General features: G+C 37.8%; 1 protein-coding gene across 11 annotated transcripts in view; it reads right to left on the reverse strand.

Moving 5' to 3' along the window:
* The window catches only part of ROBO2 (roundabout guidance receptor 2), a 1,042,619-nt gene that overhangs the window by 71,028 nt on the left and 944,604 nt on the right, over window positions 1–26,987 (reverse strand). For all 11 annotated transcript variants that reach the window (XM_039556213.1, XM_010399525.4, XM_010399519.4 and 8 more), the window contains 7 exons: window positions 24,709–24,914; window positions 20,493–20,574; window positions 19,623–19,788; window positions 17,818–17,984; window positions 13,876–13,997; window positions 7,130–7,361; window positions 1,316–1,440 (listed from right to left, as the gene is read on the reverse strand). In XM_039556213.1, coding sequence (XP_039412147.1) covers window positions 1,316–1,440; window positions 7,130–7,361; window positions 13,876–13,997; window positions 17,818–17,984; window positions 19,623–19,788; window positions 20,493–20,574; window positions 24,709–24,914 — 1,100 coding nt within the window. The remainder of the gene's footprint in view (window positions 1–1,315; window positions 1,441–7,129; window positions 7,362–13,875; window positions 13,998–17,817; window positions 17,985–19,622; window positions 19,789–20,492; window positions 20,575–24,708; window positions 24,915–26,987) is intronic.

Raw genomic sequence — 26,987 nt, forward strand, 5'->3', positions numbered from 1 at the left:
GCTACATGTTTTGTGGTTTAGGAGGGTGCTTTACTCATTTGACTATAAGCCCTGGATGGTTTATATTGACTTATACTGGAGTCAGGATCAAGATTAATTAAGCCAAAGGATAATTATTAATTGATATGAAAATCAGATCAATAAAATACTGGGATTAATTAATCTTGATATTGACTAAAAGCAAAACAAAAGAAGTGCTATGTTAAACATAAATATTGTGAGCATTTACTGCATCCCTCTGACCAAGAGAAAAGCTGGAAGAGGTTGAACCATTAGGTGATTTAGAAACCAAGCACTGTCTCTCTTCTTCATGCTGTGTTCCCACAAGACACAGCAGGGGGAAAAAAGGTATCATTTTGTGTGAAGTAAGTTGCAGCCACCACTTCCACCCTTTGTGGGACTGTGAAGAATGCTGCCCTGCTCCATTTCAATTGAACATTTCACACCTGGTGTATAAGGCCAGCCACAGCAAGGTTAATTTGCCAAACTGTGCTCCATCCTGTGACAATGCTGAACCTTGCCCAATCATCTTCTCCACCCGAATAACACAATGCATTTTTTTTCATGTTGTGAAAATATACTTGTGGAAAAGTCATCTTAGTATGGAATTACAGACTACAACAACATTTAACATATGAGGAGTGGATACTTTGAGCCATCATAGCAACAAAGAGGAGGAAAATACAATCAATGCAAGCAACTCTCACGTTAACAAATTTTGTATATACCAGTTGTGTTCAACCTGCTTTTCAGAGCAAACAACCTGGCACTTTAAGTTGTGAAGCTTGACAGAGATAGTACTTGGAAGAAGCCTTGTATTCTCCCAGAGCCACAGTACTTGACTTTGACCTTGAACTGTTAGGATTAGCATTTTTGCAGAGGAAATAAGAAGCAACTTTCCTGCCAGCTTTGCTGCCAGATTGAAGATACTCCAAGGGACTTCTCTGCCTGTCTTTAGAGAGCAGAAGCCCCTTAAAAAAACAACAACAACCCTCTTCTTCTTGTTCCACAGCAGGTAAAAGCTAGAAAGAGAAGAACTGTAAACTGGCTAGAAATTACAGCTCTCTTCCATATCATGCTCATGGTATTTTTGTTTTTCAATATATCAGTAGTATTGCTTAAAATAATAATAATAATAATAATAATAATAATAATAATAATAAAAACCATAAGCAGCCAGTCCTCTTTCTCCATATAATTATATGGCTGCTGTAAATGCTGTCAGAATCTAAATCCCTAAATAGTGCTATTGTTCTGTAATTCAAGCAGGCTGTTTCCCTAAACACACAACCCTTCCATCAGACATCGTGTGTACCTTGTACTCCTGGATAACTCCATTTTGGTGATCTGGAGGGGGAGGATCCCAGGAGATGCTGATGCTCGTGCTGTTGTGGTTTCCAACTGTCAGGACAGTGACAGACTGAGGAGGGGCACTTGGAGCTACACCGAGGAGAGGGAGCAAACAGAAGCAAGGCATTAATCCACTTGCTAGAGCACGGATTTTGCTGAAGCAGTGCAAGAGCAAGCAGACAGTATAGAAAACTCACACTCCCTGCAGGCCTAGGGATGCACTTTTTGTCAGGCACTGACATTGAAAAATGCCCTTCTGAAGAGAAGCATAGGGCGGAATGACAATGTGGAATTTGTGGCAATGAAGAATCAATACAAATCACTCCTCATTTATTTATATTCGGCATTTTTTACGTTTGCACTGGAATTGTTCTCACGCTTGCCTTTGTTTTCCATAATATGCATGGACAACTATAGATATATCAATTAAGCCACATGTGGGGCTGCTTCACCAGGCCTGAAAACTGTTTTGGTTTTTCTATTTCTACATGATCTAATAACGATGTGAACAGCAAACATTTAATGATCTGTTTTTGTTTTCTATTTGCTCTCCAGGAAGACAATACCAGGTTTAAACACAGAACTTGCAACTCCAAACTGGAAAAGGGTTGAAATATTTATGGCTTTACATCAAATACCGGTGAATAGGGCAGGTGCTAAGTTAGGTCAGATACATACTTATGTCCTTTTTTTTCCCTAGGCAAATTGCTTTCTCTTCAGAGTCCAGTTCAACCATTCACAGCTGTTTGGCGGGCCACTGCACATCAAGGCCAATTCTACAGTACAACTGCCTGCCAGCCCTGCTAGTTGTCTAGAAACATTTTTTTTATGGAAAAAAAACAAACAAAAATCCAGCATAGTTATTAGTGACCAGAGCTATGCTGGCAAAGCCCCTCTTGCAGCTACACCAGCAGCAGGGTGCTTCTCTTGGCTCAGGACACACTGCTTGGGAAGTGGTGCAGGCTATGGAAAAGTCCCCTCTATGAGCATCTGCTATATCCATATAGGGCTCTCCCACCATGGGTGGGGCTGCCATGGCAGAGGACTGTCACTATGGCCCTGCTCAGTCACCTAAAACTTCTTGCAGCTCCCCCTCATCCTTCTCTTGCTCCCAGACAAGTGTTGAAACTCCACCACAATGGCAAGCTAGGCCACCAAGGTAGACTGTATTATATTAAGGTATAGTCCCTGGGGGGAAAAGCTGATTGATAGCAGCTGCTTGGAACTGGTCCTAGAATTTATTTATTCCATCTCTCCCAGTCCATCTACCCAGTCTTCAACAAAACTAATAGAAAGAGGCCCGGAAAATGTGAACTAATAAAGCAAGCATAGACTGATACCTCTCCAGGACAATTTCTCAGTTCACAGAAGCCTGTTGCTTAGACACCTTCTGTTCTAGGGAGGTGTCTTTGTGTTTAATAAATACTTACAGAATTTGTCTTCCCCGTATCTTTCATTGCTTTTAATCTGATCTTAAAACATTTCATATGAAATGTGAAAGCTGATTTTGAAAGCCTATGGTAGACATCATACCAGAACCTAAAATCACTCTCCTGCCCCAAATCTAGATAATAACCTGGGTTTGGGCATCTCACATCATGTGTCAAGGCTCCCTTACTCCAGCCCCCTGGTCAGAGTGACTCCTTCACTGCTAAACTTTATGGAAACAGTACTCTAGTCTTATCTTTAACATATTTCCCTGAGTCCATGCCCATCCTTGGACCATGCTTCTGAGAAAAGTCGAGAGCCCCTGGCATCTTTGTATTCAAGCCTGGCAGGTTTAACACAAATAAGCACAGCTACAGATATCAGAAGTGCTTGTCTCCTGAGTCAATTCAGATATTCCTATTGTTCTCCACGGCCTCTTTGAGACTGGCTGTGTTCCCACATCGGAAGCTCCTCAGCACTTGACCTGGCACAGGCTCATGGAGCCGAGCTCAAATCTTTACCCTGATAGCCCTGAAAAACTGGAGTGCTCTGCTGCAAGAACCACACAACTTCAAACTAGGGTATCAGAGGTGAGGAGAAGGAACCGTACAAGATTACAGCAGAAAAAAATATTTTAGATGAAAAATGAAACACATATTACAGTCCTGGGAGGCTGCACATTTTGACAACTACATTTTCAGATGCTGGTTCAGCTGCAAAGCTAATAGTGCTTGGTAGAGTCCTTGTGACCTTGTCTGATCCAGAGAAACAGTGAACTGGAGGGAAGAAATGGAGCTGTATTGTGGACAGCTTGACTCTTAGCCAGCTCGAGTGAAGCATAGAAAGATGGCCTTGGGCTACTCCTTGCAATTGTGCAAAGCATAAAATTGGTGAAGGAAAGAGCTGCATTGTGTATTTTATAGCAAGTGAAATAATTTGCCACACAGTAAAAAAAAAATAGCATTTTGAAAGTCTTCAAGTTATTCAATAACAACAAAACTGTGAATAAACGTATGTGTGTGATATTAATTAGAATATTTTATGTGAAAATAATAATCATAAAAATGGCAAAGCTTAACACTGTATAACTCATTTTTGGTTTTAAGTACAATGGAACAACTTGCTCAAACATATTTACTTTCATTACTGAAACAAAAAGGGCATTCAGAAATATAATGTCTTATATACACATACCTGGGGGAGCAGGGGAGTGTGAATGCAAAAGAAATTTAAAATGAATGCCATACTCTAAAATTTTAAAAAAACCCCATACTGTATTCATTTGTCTTTACATTTAAACTGCGTGAACATTCTAGTTAATATTCTACCAGCATGTATTGGTTTTGTGGGGGTTTTTGAGGACATATGAGAACTTTGAAGCAAAATTAAAATTGCAGCTGAAGAATGCAGCTGTGAAAATATCATTTTAAGAGCTGCACTAAGGTGAGGAGAAACTGACAGAGAGCAGCTGATAAAAGCTAAGGAGACTTCCATTCCCGACTGTCATATTTTTCTGGTGACAAACAAGATGCAGGACAAGTACAACTCCACAATGTTATTCCAAAGGAGATTTAAAACAGTGGATGCAACTGAAAAAAAAAAAAAAAAAAAAAAAATCTGTCTCTAGAGAAAGTATGAAAGAAATAGTGAAAAATATAAAATAAAGTCTTTAATTCAGCTCCCATTGTAGGTGTGCACACATGTACGTATGTAACAGTTCAGCTTCTTCTCTCTGATAATATCACTCTGTGAGCTGGCACCGTATTATAAATTAAGCCACTCGTCTGACACTGCTGCAGTTATTAAATGGATCACACTGAAAAATAACATTTTTAAAACCATTTTCTCATTTCCCTTGCTGCTAGCTTGTGGGGAACACCTTGCCTGCTTCTTGACAGGTCAATTATTCCAGTGCTCAGCTTCTTCTTACAGATATGAAAGAACCCAAATCGCTGCTCATCTTTTCCAGAGGCAGCCAAACAGAATTCCATTTGTTACCTTCACAAGGCCAAAGAGGCTGGAGATGGATGGATACTGAACTGTGACAAATGTCTGATCTAGAGGAAAAGTCTAACTGCAGCAAAATTGATTTTTAGAGGTAGGACTCAGAAGTAACATTGCATGTAAAATCCAATCCAGCAGAAAGCTGCCTCCGCCTTTTGGTCGTACTTTGCCTTTACCAGGGATATTTGCTTTGATGTCGCAAAAAAATTCCAGCGCTGGTATCACTCTTCCAAATTATTTTCTAAAAATAGTATAGCTGACATTTTTTAAAAGTCAAGTCTAAAAAAAGCTCATTTTCGAAATGGAATCACAGGCAGCACAGCACCTTTAAATAGACTGCCATCTTTCTTCAGTGGAAGAGAAGCAAACCACTGTCATTAAACATTTAGTTGATGCTATTTTTGAAATACATCAACACCAATATAATTACAAAGATAATATGAAGAATTAAAGGAAATATCTGTAGGACTGCGTCTACTGAATGTCTTAATTTTCTCATGGAAGTACCTAATTTTATCACCCAAGGAAGAGGAAGAATTTTTTACAGGAGCTTACATTTGTCTGGTGATAATATTATGGGTCCTATGCTGACTTTTTTTGAGACATGACACTTGTAAACAGACTCCTTGAAGGTTATATTAATCTACCAAGCAGATTCTAGGCTATGAGTTAGACATTTCTGTAGGTATGAACATTTTTTTAAAATCTTCTCTATGTGAAAAGCTATTCCACATGAACAAAGTGTCCTTTAAGGTAGGAAATTACCTGACAGGCTCTGCTGGGAGCTAAGGTTTATAAAAGAGAATGTCATTCCTCAAGTATCTTATAGAAATAGACAGGAAGTATAAGACCTTCTCTCTCTCTCTATTTCTTATTTACCTTGAGCAAGAGACAGTTAGATGAATTAAACAAACACCAAAATCAATTTAAATTGGACAAGAACAAAATCTGCTAGTGAGAGGACAAAATCCTACATTTTAACTCCAGAAAAGGAATTTCACCTGTAGAAAGATTTTTAAAATTTCCTTTTTTATAAATAAGAAAGTTTTGTTCAGACTGCTGCAAACATATTCTTCACTAACTGATTTAGGCTTACTGGTTTAAACAAAGAACTGGGAACCATAAAATCCCAAATTCCAAATCAGACTTGAACAATGTCTTTCTGCACACTCTTCTCCATGTTGCAGGACACTGAATTTCCTCATCTGTAAAGTGCAAAGTGCAACCAAGTTATCTCCAGTTTTACTTACATGTTGGGTAATAATCACAACAAATCAAAGAGAAAAGTGAGTCATAAGCAAGTCTGTTCTAGAATTAAAGAGTACTTGGCAATCAGCACTAAATTAAACCTCAGGAGACTACTGTAAATGATTAAGATGCACTTTCAATAGGAAGGAAAGAGTGCCCTCAAAACCCATTGAAACCATACTAACATTTTAAAACTTCACCAGTATTGCTTTCTCTTCTTCTTCTTCAAAAAAAAAAAAATTAAAAAATCAGTGACACAGAGAGAAGATGAACCCTCGCTGTTAGGACCATCCTACTTTTACGGGAGAGATTCTCCAGGCAAAGACTGCATTACATAGGTAGAAAGGTAGGTTTCTAACAGCAAATGATTAAAATTACTTACATCTCATCTCACTGCCTTTACTTTTCAACAAAATCCAGCAGTCCTGAAGTGCATATTCTTTAGCACAACTACATACAAGGCTACACGCTTTAGATATAAAAGCTTAACTTCTTCAGTAGTGCAAACTGAATCCTGTTTCAGAGAGGCTTGAAAGGTGCTCAGGGAAATCCTCTGCAGGAATGAACAGGGCAGTTTCATGAACACTGTGCTAACAGAAACTGTGAAGTGGTGTGCCCTTGAGACTGGAGTTTCTCCAACTGGTTAAATACGTGTCCTTCACTACTCCTCATTTCCCAACCAACTGTTCATCTACATTATTACCCATTCAGAAAGATGTGCTGAGTATCAAACACTCCTCTGCGAGAGCTTGCATTTATTTTATTTTCAAAGTGCAGACCGAAGTCTTTTATTGCAGCAGCGGTGGTTACAAAAGAAGGGCTGCAGTGCACACTTTTTGGAAGACCAAAAGCCACCTGTACCTTAGAAGGATGTATCAGCTACAAGAATGTAAGACCAGTACAGTGCTTTCTCAGGGGTATTTACAGAACAAAGCTCAATATTAAATTTTAATGTCACCTTGGTATGTAACAAACAGAAATCATCTGGAGGAAATCGAGACGAACACATGCACACACAGAATAACCAAAATGGCCACTCTTAGTTTCACTTCCAGTGCCAGGTATGAAAGCCCATTGCTTTTCTGCCCCTTTTACTAACCTTCCTCTGTGGTACGAGCAGTCTTTGATTCACTGTCCATTCCTTGGAATTCATTGAAATAAGGGCGAACCTTAATTTCGTAAGTGACGCCCTTTTTCAAGCTGACGAGGACGGCGCTGCGCTCAGTCGGGACTTTGACCTCCAGGTTCTGCCACACAGCTGGAGCAGGCAGCCCAGATGTTTGGCGATACAGGACTCGGTAGCCCTGGATAAACTGGGACTGGCGGTCAACCTAGAAATGACATTAAATAATGCATCAATAAACATATTAAAGTAAACCAAAAAAAAAGCTGTGTAAAAAAGAAAGCAAAACGTTTGTCTAGAATAATTTTGCCCTCATCAAAAAGAGAAAATTAACAGTTAAGATGTTGAATTTAATCATCAAACTGCCTTCTTGTAAGTCACTGTTGATTAATTGTCTATAAAGAATATTTGTCTCATGTTACTTGTTATAGAATATTTCTTTCTGTTTTGTTTTCTCCAGCTCTATATATCATGAAAAATACCACCTTAAATCATAAAGCAAGGCCCCACCCCTGAAATAAATCATGAAAAGAAAACTTTGGCATAAGGCTTGCAGCATGTAAACTTACTAAGCACATCTTGGCTACTGATGTGCTGAAATAGGAGAAGAAAAGAAAAACAAAGTCTTTTCAGAAAAGGACAAATCTTTGAAGATACCCTATATGCTTACAATTAGTCCATTACTTGGCTCACAGCTCATGAGATGCACAGCAAAGTAAAATAAACATAAGACAGATGCAGAGAAAACAACTTCCAAAGACATGTGCTGTTTCTTGTATTCACAGCCTGAGCAGTCCCTTTGCATCCTGGGGTTGTGATGCTCTCAGGCCATCAGATGGAGATGGAATGTTGGTTTTCGTTTATATTTTATTTGTTGCTAGGCAAGCAGAATTCAAGATTGGACCACGGAAGTTTAACAATTTTATCCTATAAATAGGATATTTATTTGAAGAAAAGCTTTAGATGTGTTTCATCTTGGAGAGTTTGCATGCATTTATTTATCTTCCAAAAAAAACCCCAAAAAACCAAGGCATTATGATTCTTGCACAAATTTTTGCTGGAAAAAACCACCAAAAAACCAAAACCAATTTGATTGCTAAAAGTAAACCAAACCCAGCTGCTTCTGTAGCCACCAAATAAGGAGGAAAGAAAGTGCAGCTGGCTGTTTGGTAAATCTGTGTTACAACTAAGATTCAACAAGTAGGATATTTCTTACGTTCTCGTCAATTTGCCTGCTCAAAGATATTCCAGAATTAGGGAAACATTTGTTTGACTTCTCTTAAGAACACATTAATTTAAGGCTGAAAACACAAACCACGCTCTATTACACTCCTCCTAAAATCTTGTTACAGTTTGTTGAGGCATTCAGAGGGGACACAGATTCTTAGACATTAAAAAGCAAGGCAAGCAAGAAGAAAGGTTTATTTATGAAAGCAAGGCAGAAATGTCTTTCATCAAAACTGTCACTGTTAAAAATCTTGCAACATATGTTACAACAACATTAAGCTTGCATTTTATAAACTTCGCTGCATTTGCTTTAAGTGAATTTATGCACTGAAAGAGGGATATAACTCACAATAATAGCTTGTTAATACTGAAAGAATCAAGCTGTGTTTTTAAGAAGAACATTAAGCAGCTGTTTCCAGATGAAGGGAGTCTGTAAATCAGAGCAAATTGTTTTTATCCATGTTTGACTTTGATTAACTAAATGTTTTATGGACATAAAGACTTTATGAACCTCATGTTTACTACAAAATTCAGCAAAAATAATGCTTTCATCCACTTTTTAATACAGATTTCTAACCTAAATTACAATATAAGGTTATGATGTTTAATAATCAAACACTGAGTTTGATTCTTGCCTTACTTCTGAGTTAGAAGCTACATTGAAAGACAGCATAACTTTGTTAGAACTTTCCATTTTGTCTTTGCTCTGTGGTTAAGCTCTACTGACTGCTGCCTAGTGGAGAAAACTGAAAATTCAGAATTGACTCAACTGAACAGGAGCATTGTGCTGCTACAACACAGTATGGAAAGTGCTTTGTACAGCATGGCACAAACACAAATGCACTCCCCAAACCCACAGAGAAGAGCTGGACCCCTACAGAATACCCATAGAATACCAATTTCCAGTCCATCATACTTTTGTATCTACTTCCACAGAGGTAATATACAAATGGTCCATACACATCTTTTCCTCCTAGACTTCTAAGTCACTAAGCTGAAAGATTAAACAACAGAAGGAATATGAAAGCAGAATGAAGTAGTACCACAAGGCTGTCACATTTATCGGTGCTATAAACTAGCTGGATTTGGGGCTCGCTTGAGTTTCACAGCGCTTTCAATGTGTAGCTTGATTACAGCAGGGCAGAGTGATCTACCCAAATATCACATTATTGACAGTGATTCCATCATTCAGGTCCTGGGAGGGTACTGACAAAAGAAAATATTATGCATTTTTAATGTTTTCTATTAACATCTAGTCACATTCAGCATCAAGGAGAGGATACAAGGCTATCTCTCATGCCCAATTAAAGCTAGTCTGAATCAACAGGGCCTTCTGTAAAGTCAAAATGTTGGGAAACTGCTCAGTGGGCACTTTACTTACTGAGAATGGTGGATTTTTTTGTTTTATTCAGAGTTCTCAAATTAATAAAAAATTACTCTTGGACAATTACATGGGTTAACCAGAAATATTTGTGAGGGGTAGGACAGGTATATTTCACATATAGATACACACACACGTGCATACATATGTGTGTATGTCTATATGCACTTGTACACATGGCTATATATAATACAAAGTGACTGTGACTTTGCAATTTTCTCCACTTCTGTGGTAATGATGTGTCATGCCAAGAGGAGACTGATAAAAATACCCTTATATGCTCAGCATTAAAGAAATTAATTCACCTATGCAGCTCTTAGGTTTGGCACACATTCACACATAGGCAAGAGTTGCAGAAACATGCACTGTGACTTGATGAAAGAATATAGAACGTAAATGGTTGCCACTTCCTCGCACAAATTACTCAGTTTTTTACTCATTATTTCAGCAATTGCAGGAACTCTCTGTGCTGAATACTGGGATCAGAGAATATTTCCAGTCGGTGATATCAACTCAAAAGATCTGCAACAGTTGTTGATCTAAAGACACACTTTCTCCCTCAAAGGAGAGATGGCAGAAAATGCAGATGCTCCTTTAAAAGGCAGGAGAAAGCAGTTCCTGGGTAGGTGCTGTTCAGCACTGACCTAACGTGACCTACAAGCAGAATTGGTTCTGGGTGCTCCTTCTCACCCCCTTTCATGATGAGTCCATAGCGCAGGAGGCATCTGCAAAACCATTTCTGCAGAACAGGAAACTAATTTTCCCTGCACGTTCAAACCTGCACATGCCACAGCTGAGCACGAGGCAGGTTCAATGGCTATTAGGTTGTCAAAATGATGGCAAGAAACTCATAATGCAGCTTAGGCTGCAGATATAAGCTCCTTTCAGGCAAACCTGCTAATCTGCACCCTAAAGACATTTTGCAATATGCTCTGTAGCATGTAAATGTCAATCCCAAAATATCCTAAGAAATCCTCTGCTCCCACAGCAATACCCACAGCAATTCTCCAGCTGGGCAGAGTAGCTCACAGGCTGTGCTGAACTCCCTGGCATGGACTCACAGGAGTCTCTGGAAATTGGAACTGCACTAGCATTTATGGATCCTACAGGAACAAGGCAAATGGGGACAATACTCTGGAAGACTGTCTAAAGGACTTGACTCTTGAAGCTTCCAGTGAATTACATTCATTTTAAATCTACATCAAATTAAAGAAAAGAGGTAAATAAATTATCCTTCTGCCTGGTAACCTCCTAGAAGGCAGTCAGGACTTCAAAGGAGCAATTCTTTCACCATGTTGAAGAACTGATTTTTATTCCTCTTTGTGCCACAGGGCACCTTTATAATGCTGGGGACATCTCATATTTGGTCACTAATGAAACTTTCAGTTTAATGCCCACTGAGGCTAGAAGTTCTGACCCATAGCTGAGGTCAGAAATAAAAGCTCTTGGAGTAAAGAATACACTCTTGCAATGTGAAATGTTTTAATAAAAGTAAAAATAAATCATGTCCCAGGCTTAAAATTAGCCATTTGATAACAGTGAGTATATCTGACTCCACAAGTCTCATCAGCAATAACTATCTCCGCACCTCACCTCTCTATGTGTAAAGTTAGGATAATGACATTTTTATCATTGTGATGTTAAATTCAGTATTATTTGTGAAGCACACAAATGTTACATGGTTGAGAGCATGACAGATAAGCAAGCATGTGAGACAAAAATAATAATTTTTTATTCAATGCAAGGTTTCAATGGTATGAATTTAATAAGACCCGGCACCACACAGAGAATAAAGAAGATAAAAAGAAATGCTTAATAGCTCCATGAAGAAGAGATCCTCTATGTGACCAGATAATTACAGCTATATTTTAATATCCATACACAAAGAGGAATAAATTTAAGCAGCAATGAAAACCTAATTTTGACATGCCTCTTCCTATTTTTTAGCACTGACTTTGTAAGCCTGACCTTCTTTTCAAAATATGTACGCATTTTAAAATTGCAACACAGCCACAGGCAACTATTTCTGAAAATTTAAACTCAAACTTGAAAAAAATAAAGAGAAAGCAAAACCAAAACAATCTCATAAAGGAGGGAGAAAATGGTGTTAACTTGCTGTGTGTCAGGATGCTAGAAACTCAGCAACCAAGGACATTCCTTGGCATTCACCCTTTGAACTGCATAAAGCCAGCACAAAGAGTCTTATGACTCTCGTGGCACTTCTGTCCTTTTATATGATAGCTACACTATCTATCCATTTTACAGTAATAGTGTGGACTTTATTCTCTGGATAGAGTGGGTTTTTTCCTAGAGACTATGGTTAATTAATTGGTTTTGTTCTGGTTGCTGGATAGTTTCTAATTAGCTGCTTCAGAGATCTTTCTTTGTGTCTTTCTTCCCTTGGGCAATTCCAAAATGCCTCTACAGAGGCCTGTGTGCTTGTCAGGTGGCATAGGGTCACCGCTTTGAGGGATCTTTCCAATAAGCTGGTATCCACAGCATTTCCAACAATTTGCCTTTACCTTACCATTTCTTCACTCATTGCTTGTTCAGTAGGGGCACCAAGAAACTCTTTTAGAGGAATATATGTATCACATACATATACACACACACACACAAATACATAAACATATATATTTAATTACAATAGAATGACATTGGTTATATGATATAAAACTGAATTCTGTTTATGTTGGAGCTTCCTTTTACAGTATATGTTAAAGCCTATGAATCTGTCTTTCTGATAGCTGTCACACCTAAGAAAGGACTTGAAGGAGCACCACATGGTTGTGATATAGGTTTACGATTACTCTCTGCTAACATCCAAAGTTTCTGAACTACTGATCCATCTTCTTGGGCAAAATGGCTTGCTACAAAGGTTAGTCAGCCTATCCTAGAGGTATTGTAGCTGAAACATGCCTCATTTTAGGAAAGTTAGCCTGCATGTTGACATCATCGATGGCAAAATGCAGTGACACATAATCTAAATAATCTTCCATGAAAGACAAATTTGTGGGTTTCTCTATTTATTCCAATCTTTACCCTGACTGCAGAAATCTGTCAGAACATGGATGGTGCATAAGCCCCTATAAATATGGCTGAGTTGTGCAAAAACAACAGTAATCCTTATAATACACCATCTATCTCCACACTTCTTATCTCCTCTTGTGCAATCCCCTGCACACATTAAGCTCTTAGCAGTACGACGTGTAGAAGAAAAACCCTGAGCATTGTGAATGCCCCCTTAGCAGAATTCATCCTACAGAATACAACTGTTTTGGTGCTGTGCAGGGCAGTTTTTCTCTCACTCTTCTACTCACGGCTCTCCTTCCTCTGGGCTGATACCCCAAGAACAAAGCACTCTCTTCTGGTGTGCAGTGCCCTGAGAATTCTCTTCTACTCTTACAAATCCTTTCCATCAAGCCTCAGGAAGGGAAACAGAACAATTTGAAAGCCAAACACTATATTAGAAATTCTACCCAGTAGTTTGACCCCTCAAATAGAAATGTTGTTAAACACTGCCCAAAAGACTCTGGTCTTCTCTAATGAAAGGATTTGCACTCATTGTGGGTAAGGCTTGTGCTGGAAAACCAGATGATACACAGTGGATCAGGCACTAGCACCACGTGCTTCTGACTTCACTACAAGTGCCCTATAGGAAAGAGATTTTTGGGTCACTAAATAACAGGGTATTGTCAGAGGTTACCATGATTTGAAGCAGAAAGTACTTTTTCACACAGCAATTTCTTGCTGACGTTTAACTTCGATTATTTTTTGATATGCAGCATAATGAATCCACAGATCAATTATCCTTTAAGCATACTCATTTTTATAATGTTTTTCTAGCTGAACAGCTAACTTGCTTTGAGCAGAAGACTGAAGACATTGAACCTGACTGACTTGAAAGAGAAAATAAGATGGCAATTTCATTGCCATTTTCACACACACACACACACACACATACACACACACACACTGCTGTATGTTAGATTGTCAGAGCATTCATATTGGGGTCAGGACTGGATCTTTTCTGGGTGGTAAAACACTAAAGGAATAAACAGGCAAAATAGGCAGACTGAAAGTACTGTTAAGGTAACAACAGCAGAAGCTTTACCGTCCAGGTGACTTGCACTGTCGTGGGTGTCAGCACAACAGGATTATGCAGCCGTACAATGACATCTCCCAGTTCTTTCTGGACTTGCCTGTGATCCACACCTTGCGCTGGAGGGCTGATATCTGCCAGGCACATACAAGAAAGCATTACTTTAATGAGAAGAACTATATATATGGCATCAATAAAAATTACTGAGTAGCCTAATGACCTGATTTGAACATCCTTATAGCACTGTTTTTAAAAAAAATAATGCACTAAGGTTTAAACACAAACTCAAACGAATACCAAATAATGCAAACAAACCATTCACCTCTAGCCACTTAGGAAATAATGAAATATAAATATGTTTAAAGGAGTATTCTGACTAGATGGCAAAGTTTTCTCAGCTCTGGTAAGTGATGAGAGCGATGCAATGTTCACCAGTTCCAAAGTACTCAGATAATAATAATAATAATAATGCTGCCCAGATGTCTGGAACCAAATTGGCTAGTACAATTGAAGAAAATGAACAGTGTTTTTTTATTTTGTTAGAGTACACATGACATTAAGTCATTATATGTTTCCAAACTTTCACCAAGCTTCCCCTCCCCACATGCCATGCACACAAGAAACCAAAGACTAAAACCAGCATTTTCCTCTGCAAAGCAAATTTTCAATTTACAGACATAAATAATGAAATCTAGTGCAAACACGAAAAAAAAAAAAAGAAAAAGATGTACTTTAGGAAGCCAAACTGATTCTCATCTAGTACAAGGCCAACAAAAACAATCTACCACAGAAATTTTCTCTTCAAGATTATGCGCCCTTCAAAGTGTGTGGGGGAATTGTTTCTTCTCGTCAGAATCCGATTATAGATATATTCAGGAAGGCCAGATAAATGATGGTCATGCCTGTCTAGGCATCTCTGAATTCTGGTTGGTTTTCCCTTGGGATTCAATAGGCAAAGACAGTTCCTCATTTTTTGGATCTACATCGTGTCTTTGTGAAAAAAAAAATCAAAGGTTTTTCCCCTTCTGATGGACTTAGATATAGGAATAGTCATCATGTGATTTCTTTTTGTCTTCTAAATGCTATTTAAAAGAAATAATATTTGTCTTAAAAATGAAACATTTCAGTACAACAACTGAGTTTTAATCACGTGTCTCCAGATCTTGAAAGCAGTTTTTGATGATCAATAATTCGCATTTATAATTCTAGATTGTTATGGGTTCTGAGTCACCAATAAACAATATTGCCACAGGCTTCTATTGATATTCAAGTTAAAATGGCTCCATGGATCTCCAAAGGGAATATAATCCAAATATGAGGGTCAGTGAAGGTACTTGTCTAGCAAATTATGTTTATTTGAAGCAGCCAGGAAACGGAGATATTATAAAATAAAACTGCAACTCAGGCTGGTCTAAAGGATGATCATTTATGCTTCTATCCACAAAAAGCTATGATCCTTGGTACAATAAACATACCGTTATCCATGGCTGCATTTTAAGTTATTCTGTGGTATTCAACCAACAAAGTACCTGTATTCCCTCAGAGGAAAAGACATTTCCACATAGTAGTTTGTGTGAACAGCATTCCATCATTTTAAGGGGACATATGTCTAGAAGTAACAGAATAACATGGACTAATAACAAGAAATGAATGCCAAGATGTACGTGTGGAATTCGATTTTCTGGTATATACTCTTGAAAACATACACATGTGTGATGCTCCTAGTGTAATGCCATTTTCACATGATTAGGAGGCTGCTGGTGGAAAAGCAGTTGAGCTATCTCTAAGGTAGTTAAGTATTAAGTATTGGAATAATGGAATCATAAATCAAACAAAACTGGTTCAAGAAGCTACATCCTGATCACAATTAAATTGGTTAGATATTTTCTCTAACCCCTCTTTTATCAACTTTCAGTGAATATACTATTATTTGTTATTAATTTAGATTTCAGGGATAGAAATATATATACAGTTTTTTGAAAGTGTTTTTTCAGTATATGGTTTCATCTATAAATAATCCAAGAAGAAATGGACTCCTTCATTAGAGTAGTTACTGATTTCTCTGTCCTTATTTCACATAAGACATATTAGGTAAACCTTTTGAAAGTACCTGATTATCTATTTGCAGTTCACTGGTGAAAATTTACATGAAATCTTATTACTTCTATTTGCTATACTGAATACCAGGACGTTAAATGTTCAGCTATTAAAGCTACCACAGACACCTGTTGCAAATTATTATTATATAGCACTGCTACAGCTGCTTTGTTACTTCTCCATGGCCACTCTGAATAGGCTTTCCACCATGTGTCAGTTTCTTCTGTGAGCCTGAATTGAATTCAGGCATAATTAGAAATCACATCAAAACATTATGTTAATTTTCAATTGATTTTATGATTTAATTCTATTAAACTGCAGGCTTGCAAAGAAGCTATAAATCCTGTACATGTCTCAGTGTGCTTGACTGCTAAACAGCTTCTGGAAATGGAAGCTGCAACACATGCTGTAGCTAATTAAAAGACATGTTTTTACTGAAATCAAATTGCTTGTCAGTATGTCAGATAAAAAGTCTATACTTGACACTCAAATGACAAACAAAGTTGTTTTTTTTAGCTAGGTGATAAGTTATGCAGACTAAAAGGCTGTTGCAATGAAAAGCACGAGTCACCCTATAATAATGGGAAAATAAGAAAGAAGGAAACTTGTGATACTCCATGGATAGTCAGGCCATGAAATCCTGCACAACTCACTCCTCCAGCTTTTGAGAAGGCAGTTCTGTTTTTCATTTTCCAGCCATGATTACTACTTTGAGGGTGTAACTATTCAGGACAGAGTTATTCAGGACTAGGCTGGGATGAGGGAGACTGCACAGTTATGCGATAAAGAAATACCACCCTACTCTAGTTTATCTCTTTTTATCCAGCAAAGGACCCAAACAACTTCCAACACACATGCTGGAGACGTCCTCCATGGGCACCTTTAGATCTTCAGAGACAAAAGTCTCTGAATAAGAATAGACAGAGATAGAGGATTTAATTTTAAATTAACTGTGACAGGAGCTATTACTTTGGATTAAAAAAATTATGATTCTAAAGAATTATGAATTCCTGTATTATGACACATGTAACACAGAACTACACTCTTGAATTACGTATTCAAACAATGTCTTGTCAAAGCCAAAAAAATCCATGCTGTAAAGGGAAATCTGCTTGTGGCAGTCATATTCAGTTAGAGCTTGATGCAGTAACTGATTCAATAGCAATGGAGGATCACAGCTACCAAACCTATCACCACCCTACAAATGAGGGATTTCACTTCAGCCTTCCTTCTTGGTTTATGCAATGGATTAATATAAAGAACTCAGAAATGCAGGTAAATAAATAGAAGGCCCGTACCCATCTCAGGATACCTTCCATATATTCTTAGCATGCACATGCCTTAATTTACATGAATTCTCTGCCTAAATGTTGGCTCAGATTAATCAACGCTCTATGGATACGTTGTGCATTTCTTTTGATTAAAACTCATTCTAAACATGTTGTCTGCCTATTACAAACAGTTTATATCACAGCATATCCCTACTACCCTAATGGAGAGGAAGAAAGGACATGGAGAGAAAAGATACTGAGGAGAGGAGGGTATTCGGAGTGCTTTTCAGAAAAGCTTGGCTAACTCACATTGCTTTCAATAGAAACCAGGAGCAAATCGAGCCTAAGTGAACTGCAAACCAAAAGGTCTACACTGTAAAAAGGATTAAAGACATAACCTTTCTCTCCTAAGCCCCAGACTGATGCAGCAAACATTGGACTACTTTTATTTTTATTGGTTAAGCTCAAATAATGATTCCTTCAGGGAGTGTGCTAAAGCCAAATGGCCGGACTGACCTATCAGCCAACACTCAGTTCCTTCTTTCTGTTTCAGCTGAAGCACACAAGCCTTAAAACTCCCCCTCACCTTGAGTTCGGACAGGATCTGACATAGGGCTGGGGTCACTCAGCCCCTGAGAGTTGATGGCTCTGACCATGAACAGGTAGATGGTGTTGGGGCGCAGGCCTCTCACAGTGTACAGGGTGCTCTTCACGTGGTTGGCCACCGTCTGCCAGCTATTGCTCACAGACTGACTGCAACGAGAAGAGTGTGGAAGTTTATGAACTAATGCAGAGAAAAATAAAGAAGTGAAAGGACCTATTTTGTAACCTTGGATTGACTCTAAATACAGAAAAAAGTAGTAAAAGCAGGGTGAAATTAAAACTATTTGTTTCAGTTAACTCATTGAGATGGGCTAAAAAACATAAGGCAGCTGTCAAAAGTATTTCTCTTTGCAATATAAGTAAAACTTTTTGCTATTTCTCTAAAATAAATACCTGCAAAAGGAAAGGGTAGGAAACTGTACAGTAAATTTGAATTATAAACAGGCTACTCTTGAACAAAACCCTTAGAAAGGAAAGTTTTCTTAAAAGAATAATTTTCTATACTGCTAAGTAAACTATGCCAGTAAACTGTCATTGGAAGCAAAGTATTCTCCTTGAACTAAATGCACACTCAAAAAATTTTTTGAAAACATGAAATAGAGGAAAGTATATGAATATTTTTTCTGTCATTACATTTTCAATTCAACATTATTATAATTAAACTACCATCCACCATATGAAAAGATATCACATGTGATTGGTAAAACAGCTTTTAATGAAAATGTCTGGCTTTTGTAAAAGTTTTTGATGGGATGCCATTAAAGCTTATCTAGGGTGAAACATCAGAGAAGTTTAAAGAGAAAATTTTATTTTACTGTGGTTTGCTGTATAGCATTGATAAAAAAATCTTTAAATATATTAAAAGGAAAAAGGAAAGCTACAAGGTTTATGTTGTTTCAAATGCTTCACTCCTACAATGCATAAAGAATAAGTTCTAGAACAAAACCAACAAACTGCAAATACAGTACTGTTCCTTACATACAGCATTTGAGCTAAAATTTGCACGCATATGATTATGACAAATTCTTGCATGAATTTTAACTTAGAGATGAATTGAAGTATTTGTCATTTTTTCAATATCTGGATTAAGGAACACATTTAAGAAGGTTCAGATTTTTAAGCTGAAATGTGTTCTAGAGATACATGTCAGAGTATGGCCCATACACAAACAAACTTGCTAAATTGGAGCCCAAAAGTTCTTTTGTACCCCTACTGTGTGGAAGGGTGCACCTGGAATGTTTTCAGCCTCGTAAAAATTTATCCTGCAGGTTGCGGGATAAAATCTTAAATGAACACTGGTCTTCTCAGTTAGAAGTTTTCAGCTATCTAAAACACTAAAAAATAGAAATTTAAAGCACTTTGACTCCTTAATAGGTACTTCTTTAACAAGAGCAGGAATTAAAGTTTGCAAAGAGGCCTCAGGATTACCCATTTATTTTCATATTATCTGTACTACGATAGCCAAGAACCTGCAGCATTCCCACAGGAAACTCTCACTGATCATCAATGTTAAGAGAAAAGTAACAAATAATTACTGAATTGTTCTGTTATATTCCTGTTGACCTGAAGAAATAGTTAGATATGCTACAATTAATCACTTCAAAAAAAAGTGATAAATTACAAAAAAATCAATGTAAAGAATGTGAATCAATGCCTTCTGTGGAGTTGAGTCATTTAATGAGCTTCTAATGATATGTGTAGAGTCCAAAAGAACACCACAAAACCCTGGTACCAGGGCTTAAGCAAAATTAGAAAGAAAGGAGCTGGAAAGTGGTATAATTCACATACCTAAAAGCCTCAATGATATATGCACTAGCTGGTAGGCTTCCAGGAGTCCCTGGCTGCCAGGACAGGGTGACACTGTTCTTAGTAACATCAGTGACCTGAGGTTTGGATGGTGGCCCAGGGAGGTCATTTATATCATAATTTTTACTGACTGTTGCTCCACCAGATTCTGTGAAGGGCAAATACAAAACAATTACTTTTTATCCTTGGTTATATAATTTGATCAAGGTAGAAGATTAAAATGAAAAACATGGCAAACATCTGCAAAATCAGCATAACGGATGTTCTTAATCTGTAAAGAACTAAGTCAACAATTGCATTACTACCACATGTTTTTGGATGAAGAGCTATCATCCTTTAAGTACATTGGGAAAGAAAAAAAATGCAAATCTCAAAAGACTATATAGAAATATAAAAAAAAAAAACCAAACCAAAAAAATGAAAAGAAAGAATAACAAAAAAGCCCAGCCTGCTAAAATGTACATAAAATACCAAAAAACTCCACTGTTGAGAAAGTTCCTGTATCCAAATTGACTGCATAGAGTCTCACAGAGTACTCACGGAGAGCACTTTGAATTTTCTTGCCAGCCAACTACTGGATAAACCCACATTTTATTAATAGTCCTGTGAGAAGAATTAAAGCATACCGCTGTCACTGGACACAAACATGAATATTTTTGTGATGTCAATGGGCAGTATAACACAATGGCAATGAAACGCAAGGTGTGTGAAGGAACGCAGCCTTCTCACCCAAAACTTCTCCATGTCAAGCCTAGAAGAAGTTCTAGAACAGATGACTTGACTCAGAGTGCTGTCATATGGGCTACACTTTCCTCATGCACCAAGTGGAACACATCCCTGGACATTGCTTACCTGTCACGTCCAGCACAGCACTCCAGGACGTCTCCCCACTGGAACTTGTAGCAACACAAGTGTAAGTCCCAGTATCAGACAGCTGGACAGAAAAAGGGCATAAGGGCAGCTTTAACAACCTTTTAGAAGCAGCTAAGTTTACTCAAATTTTCTTTTTCTAAATGTTCCTTGCTAAGAAGGACTTAGCCTACATTTTACACCAGATCAGAAGGCACCAGACATTTTCAATCAATCATTTAATGGGGGCTTGCTTTTAGAGAACTATAATGAGATTACTTGCTTCTAATACTTTACTAATTCTAATTTTCATATTGTTAATGGTACTTTAAATGCTCCACAATGGAGGTTCTTGACAGTTTCAGTGTTTGCATTGGTTACAGCAAATGCAGGTGAAATCAGGTAACAATATAACAATTAACCTCTTAGAGGGTAAAATCTCAGCATTCATTATCCCATGATGACCCAGAGGTCCAGTTTCCAGTGCCAGGAAGGATGTAACATCACCTCAGACTCTTATGACAGATGAAGTAATTTCTATACACTCCACATAGAAATGCTGCTGAGACTTAACAGTGGTTCTCTCTACACAGACAGTCCTCCAAGTAATTTCCAAACAGCAACATTAAATTAGATCCTGCACCATGCTTACCTTTCTCCCGTTTCACATGGGATTTTAGTTCAGGCTTGCAAGGCCCTTTGGTAGAAAAAAAAATGCACTTGTATAGAACTATTGTGATTCCCTTGTCCAATTTCAAATTTTTCAATTTATTTTAAATTGATATTCAATCAATTTAAATATTCAATATTTTAAATTTATTTGGGTAAACTGCTTTGAATTAGATTGCCAATAATCTCATCGCTGTATAAACTGTTCTACTAGCAAATTTGCCAAGTCTCTTCCTATTCCCTATTTAAATTTAAAATAAAGATTCCTGAGTCAGGAACTAGTGAAGACTACAGTGATGGATGGAAAATGGTAACTTTACAAAGCACAAAATATACAGAGGGGCTCTCCTTCCACTATGCATAAAGCATGGTAATCTGGAAGTGGAAGCAGAAAAGGGAGAGTGCTGACTATGGCGATCAAGAAGAATTTCATTCACCATCACATGACTTGATGGAAAGAGAATTGCATCCAAGAAGCTTTATTGGACTGTAAGGAATTGTAATGGGTTTTCTGTTAAATGCAGATTGGCACTATAGCATATGTCCTTATACGTCACTCTTCAAGGAGAATGTCAAGGCAAAAAAGCAAAATGTTCTTTAAATTACTTATTGATATATACTTTAATTGATTTTTAGGTTTGTCATGTAGGAATTTTGTTGCTATTTTCCTTCAGATACAGAGACTGCAGTGTACCATTCTTAAGGGAGGAAGCAACTCATTAATGCCAGCTCAATTTTCTGAATGAGCATAACTTGCATTTCAGGAGATGGTTTTTTGTGTGAAATACAAGCAATAATGAAAACCCCTCTGACAATGGCTCAAAGACTCGAAATATAGCAGAGCTGCTAATGAAATGAGAAAGACTCCTGAAAGGAGAGATTTTCCAGAGAGAGCCTTGTAGCATTCTGAAGCAGTGTTTTATTTTGCTTCCTCCGAGATGTTATTAAATATATAATTCTTCATTACGTGATAATGGGGAATATTTCTCAAGGCTATGGTTCTCAACTTCATTTGTGTACTACTGTGACAGATGGTGTATGGCATACTCAATGAGGTATCTGGTGTACACAACAGAGTAACTTGCAGAAGGCAAACAGCATACAAAGCAAGCTGGAGATGCACTGCTTCTTGCAAGTTATGGCAAATTATCCAACTTCCAGGCTGTGGATGGTTTAGATACAGACTTAGTGTGTTGGTAATTCAATCATTTTTACTTTTTTTTGTGCTACGGAAAAAAAACCTACAGGGGAGGTAAAAGGAAAAATCTTTACTATTCAGTAAAATAAAGTTTTGTTCCTTAGTTAATTCAGGTGTCTAATCCTGGTGTGGCACATTTCTACAGCAGAAGGGAGTTTTCCATCAGTGTTGATCTGTCTGAAGGGGTACTGAGTGACATAAGTGAGTTTTTAGTTGTCTTCCTCAGGGCAACTGAGAGATTGGCTCATCAGAAAAATCTCTGTGTTCATGTTATGACTATGTCCGTGTTATGTGACTGTTGAAGGCTCATGAATCATTTGATTGTGCTGTCACAGAAATAGCAGAAAAGGATCAGAGAATGGTTTGTGTTGGAAAGGACCTTAAGGATCCTCTCATTCCAACCCCCCTGCCATGGTTGCTCAAAGTTCCAGCCAACCTGGCCTTTAACAGGGATGGGGAATCCACAAATTCTCTGGGAGCCCTGTTCCAGTGCCTCACCACCCTCACAGTAAAGATTTCTTCCTGATACCTAATCTAAATCTACCCTCAGCCAGAAAGCAGAGGACATGTGGGTGGCAATTATTAATTATTTTGAACTTGGGTGTATAAGCGTACTTGGACATCTTTGTGGCCCTTCTTTCCCCCTTAGGAAGTGGTGCTAGTCCTTGTTTACATAGACCTGAGAGAAAAGTTAAACATTCCTCCTTTAAACCCATATTTAATTCATAAAATTTGCAAGACACAGGAGAAAACTGGTGTTTATGGCTCTGTGTAGTTTTTGTTCTTAAATCGGAGTCAAACAAACAGTGCACATCACTGCTATAGAGGCGTTTCTAAAAAATGCCTTTCTGAGCCTTTAAGGAAAATTGGTTACCAGTGAATGAGCCACTTAAGGATCAATAAAAGCCTCATGTCTTTCAGAACCATACTCACTACTAATACTGTTTTCTTCTCCTCTTGCAAGCAATTTTTTTTCCTTTAGTTTACAGACCCAGCCTCTAATGGTGAGATTAATGCACTGGCACGATTCAGAACCAATTTCATTGTTTGCATAGCAGCATGCGGACAGGTATCCCAAGAGCTTCTGCCTCGTGGACACTCCACAGAAGCCCATCATCAATGCCTGAAAGTTTGTTTGAAATCACTAAGCTTCCACCCTTAATTGCTGCTTTCTAACACTACTGGGGAATCTTGACTATTCAAGCACACTCTTTAATCCAGCTCTACAGGAAAAATGCATTAACTTTCATGGCCTAAACCTGCCTTCAGCCCAGGAAGGAAGGATAAATTGTTTACTCAAGGAAAGCTAGCATAAATTTTTTAATAAATACCATTTTGTTCCAAGGAAGTTCACAATTCATCTACAATCACTGATGAGATGGTATCAAAAATAAAACTGCTCTTTACATCTTGTCATTAGTAGCTATGTTTATTGACATATTTTTTGATGGCAAAATTAAGTGCAGACATTTCTGCTGACTAAATTAAACAGTTTCTGAAATGATCTTCAAGTTCTTGACAAATAAGTACATATAACTTACTATTTTTCCATATGCACGCTTGTCCAAATACACACAAACAAATACACGTTTATCTTTGAACAGGGAAAAATTAAAAGCCAAAAAAGAGATTAGTGATGCAATATTTATCAACAACATATGACATTATCCTATTTGGAGTATTATAGGATACTGTATTATCTCATGTGTAAAAATGTAAATATTACAATAGGTATTTCATTTTTAATAGAAATCCTTCCGCACATGACTGCATGTATGCTACAGTATTCGTTGTCTTTTCCCATTTGCAGCCTGGTGGAACATTTCCAAGAAGCGTAACACTGGAATAAATCAGCCAGCTCAGCACGGACGAATTGTTGATGGAGAAAGCACATGGTCAAACCCTGATGAGCTCCACATCACGTGCTAGCAAAAGTACTTGGAAAATTATGATCAGGTGCTGCCCAGGAACTGCTCTTAAGTTTTGACAGAGAGGCCAATGGCTTCAGGGTAAGACCAACAGAAAAGATAAGGAAGGACTGCCCTTTTATCTTTTCTTATCTTATTTCTAGCTACCCCCAACACGTGTTGTATTACAACATACATAAGCTTTTAAATATCAATTCTGTTTTTAGGGAATTCTCATAGACATATGTGAAGTCAGTTTTGCTCTTCTTTCCCCTGCCCTTTCCCACACAATGTCAAAGAATGGATGGTGATTTGATGAGAATTGCATGGTAAAAAAGACAACTTTGAAGACAACAGGAGGTGGCAGAGCTGCCTGAGGCACACACCAAGAGCTCCAAACCGGCCCCGTAGAACCCGTCACGCTCGCTGTGCTGCCATTACTCACCCGCAGCGCTTTGATCTGGAGCGTCCCCTGGTCCTGGATGGATGTTCGAGGGTCCCGGCCCAAGAAGGTGAATCCCTCCTTTAGCCAGCTGATGACAGGGAGGGGGTCTCCGGTGGCCTTGCACTTGAGCAGAGCTGTGCCATCCACTGCCAGGGTCTGGTTGATGGGGCCCTGGAGGATGATGGGCGGAGGCCGATCTGTCAGGACTAAAAAGCGGCACAGGCATTGGCATCCACACTTTTAACATCCTCTGCTGCTGCTGTGAGCCCTATTCTGGCACACAGGACCAATTTTGAGAGGCTGCTTGAAGTCAGCCTGTAAGAGGCTAAAAACATTTTTTTCCGAGGAGCCATAAATAGAGGTTAACAATTACCTGGCATATATGAAAAGCATTTTAGTAAGAGTTTTATTTCACCACTGCGAGATAACATGTAGATAGAAAAATATCTGTTAGCAAAGATCATCAGACTTGTTTGTTTAACACAGGATGAAAATTAAGACCTTGATTCAGAAAATAATTGAAGTTCATCACTCTTTTCTTCCAGTTTGGGAAAGCACTTAAAGCACACCTTTGATGTCACATCAAAATGTGCTCAATTGCTTACCCAATTTATGGTCTAAAAAAGAAAATCTGATGAGTTAAAAGTGAAACACTATAGCTGTTCTAGCCTGAGTACCAGCCACATCCTCCATTCCTACTCTACCTGCAAGTTTTCATCAGCAAAGAATATCTAAGAGTACACAAAACATTTTCATAATCTGAGGGATCTAAATGACTGTACTGCTCTTTCCAGCAGAGAAAAGCTCAAACTCAATCACACCATTTAACAGCTTACTTATCAAATCATTTCATCACCTTTTAAAGCCATGAACTCCTAATTTTTTTCCCTGATAATTTACATTTGCATGCTTGTAATACTGATTAAAGGACCCTGCAACCAGTGAGCGAGTGCATGGCTGCGTATAAGCCTCATTCCCTGACCAGTGGGATATCTTGAAGATGAGGTAAAATGCTCAGGTTCATTTTTCTTGAAAGACAATTTTTTTCCTAAATAATTCTGTTGTTGAACCTATTCTCTGAGCCATCTGTTAAGCAACAAAATATAACCTTTATTTCTAAAGAATGTTTTTATACACATTGAATGTGAAATACTTGAATATAAACAAGGCTAGGACTCCTGCATAAAATTTGTATAACAGAACTGAGAACTCTTTTTTCTTTTAATGTAATTTTATATATTTACCAGCCACACTGCTGCTGTTTTAAATCTTTGAACAACTGAGCTATTGTGTGATTGGTGTTAAATATTGTAGCAGGCAGGATTACCTTCTAAACTGGTGCAAGTTAGACTGCCTCTGCTGATGTCAATTGAGTTTGAATCATTTATTCTAGCAGAGAATCTGTTTACTATAGTCCATACACAACACCTGACAGTGAAGTGAAAACAAATTATTATGAAGCAATATGGTTTCTGTTGTACTTGAGCTGTTTGAGATGCAAACCTCTGGAACCGTCAACAGATGCAAAGTGCTTCCCTTATGCTATTTAATAAATAAAATAAAACACGGATATGTTAGTGGTACATTTTATGCCTAAAATAATTGTTTCTGAAATTTTAATGTTGCAAAAATACTACTACCTTTTTTTTGTTAACAAGACTCAGAAAGAACAGAATCATTAATATCAGAATCACACCTTGGAGTGTGAGCTCATCACATTCATTGAAACTGAAACTGAAAATAAAAAGCCAATACATATTTTGAAACTGAAAATAGAAAGCCAATGCAGATTATTTCTCAACACCAAAAGTGAAAGCTATTTTGGAAATTCTGAAATATCACCCACTGAACCCAGAGATAGGACAGGAAACGCTATATAACAAGAAAAATGTAATACGTTTTCACCTTGATACAAAATTTTTGATCTCATTAAGGTTCCTTACGACTACACAGTTCAGTCATTTGGTGAAATAAAAATTGATCTCAGCTCACATGTACTATCAGGGTAGCTGCAGCCTGAGTATATTCAAATTAAAACTTAGCTGTGCAAGTTATCCTTTAGATTTAACGTAAAACAGCAAATTCCAGTATTCTAGGTAGCTAAAAATTAAGGAAGAATAACTATTTCAGTTGCTAGCTATTCCACTGCAATTATTTGCTTCACCTAAGTGTCTCATATGTGTAGCAATGTAGCTTTTTCAAAACCTACTGCATTACCGGTATTGTTCTTTGGCATGTAATTAGTTTTTTTTTTACAGCCCAAATGAGGAGCTCATAAT

Source organism: Corvus cornix, chromosome 1 (assembly GCF_000738735.6).
Source record: "Corvus cornix cornix isolate S_Up_H32 chromosome 1, ASM73873v5, whole genome shotgun sequence".
Taxonomy (NCBI): domain Eukaryota; kingdom Metazoa; phylum Chordata; class Aves; order Passeriformes; family Corvidae; genus Corvus; species Corvus cornix.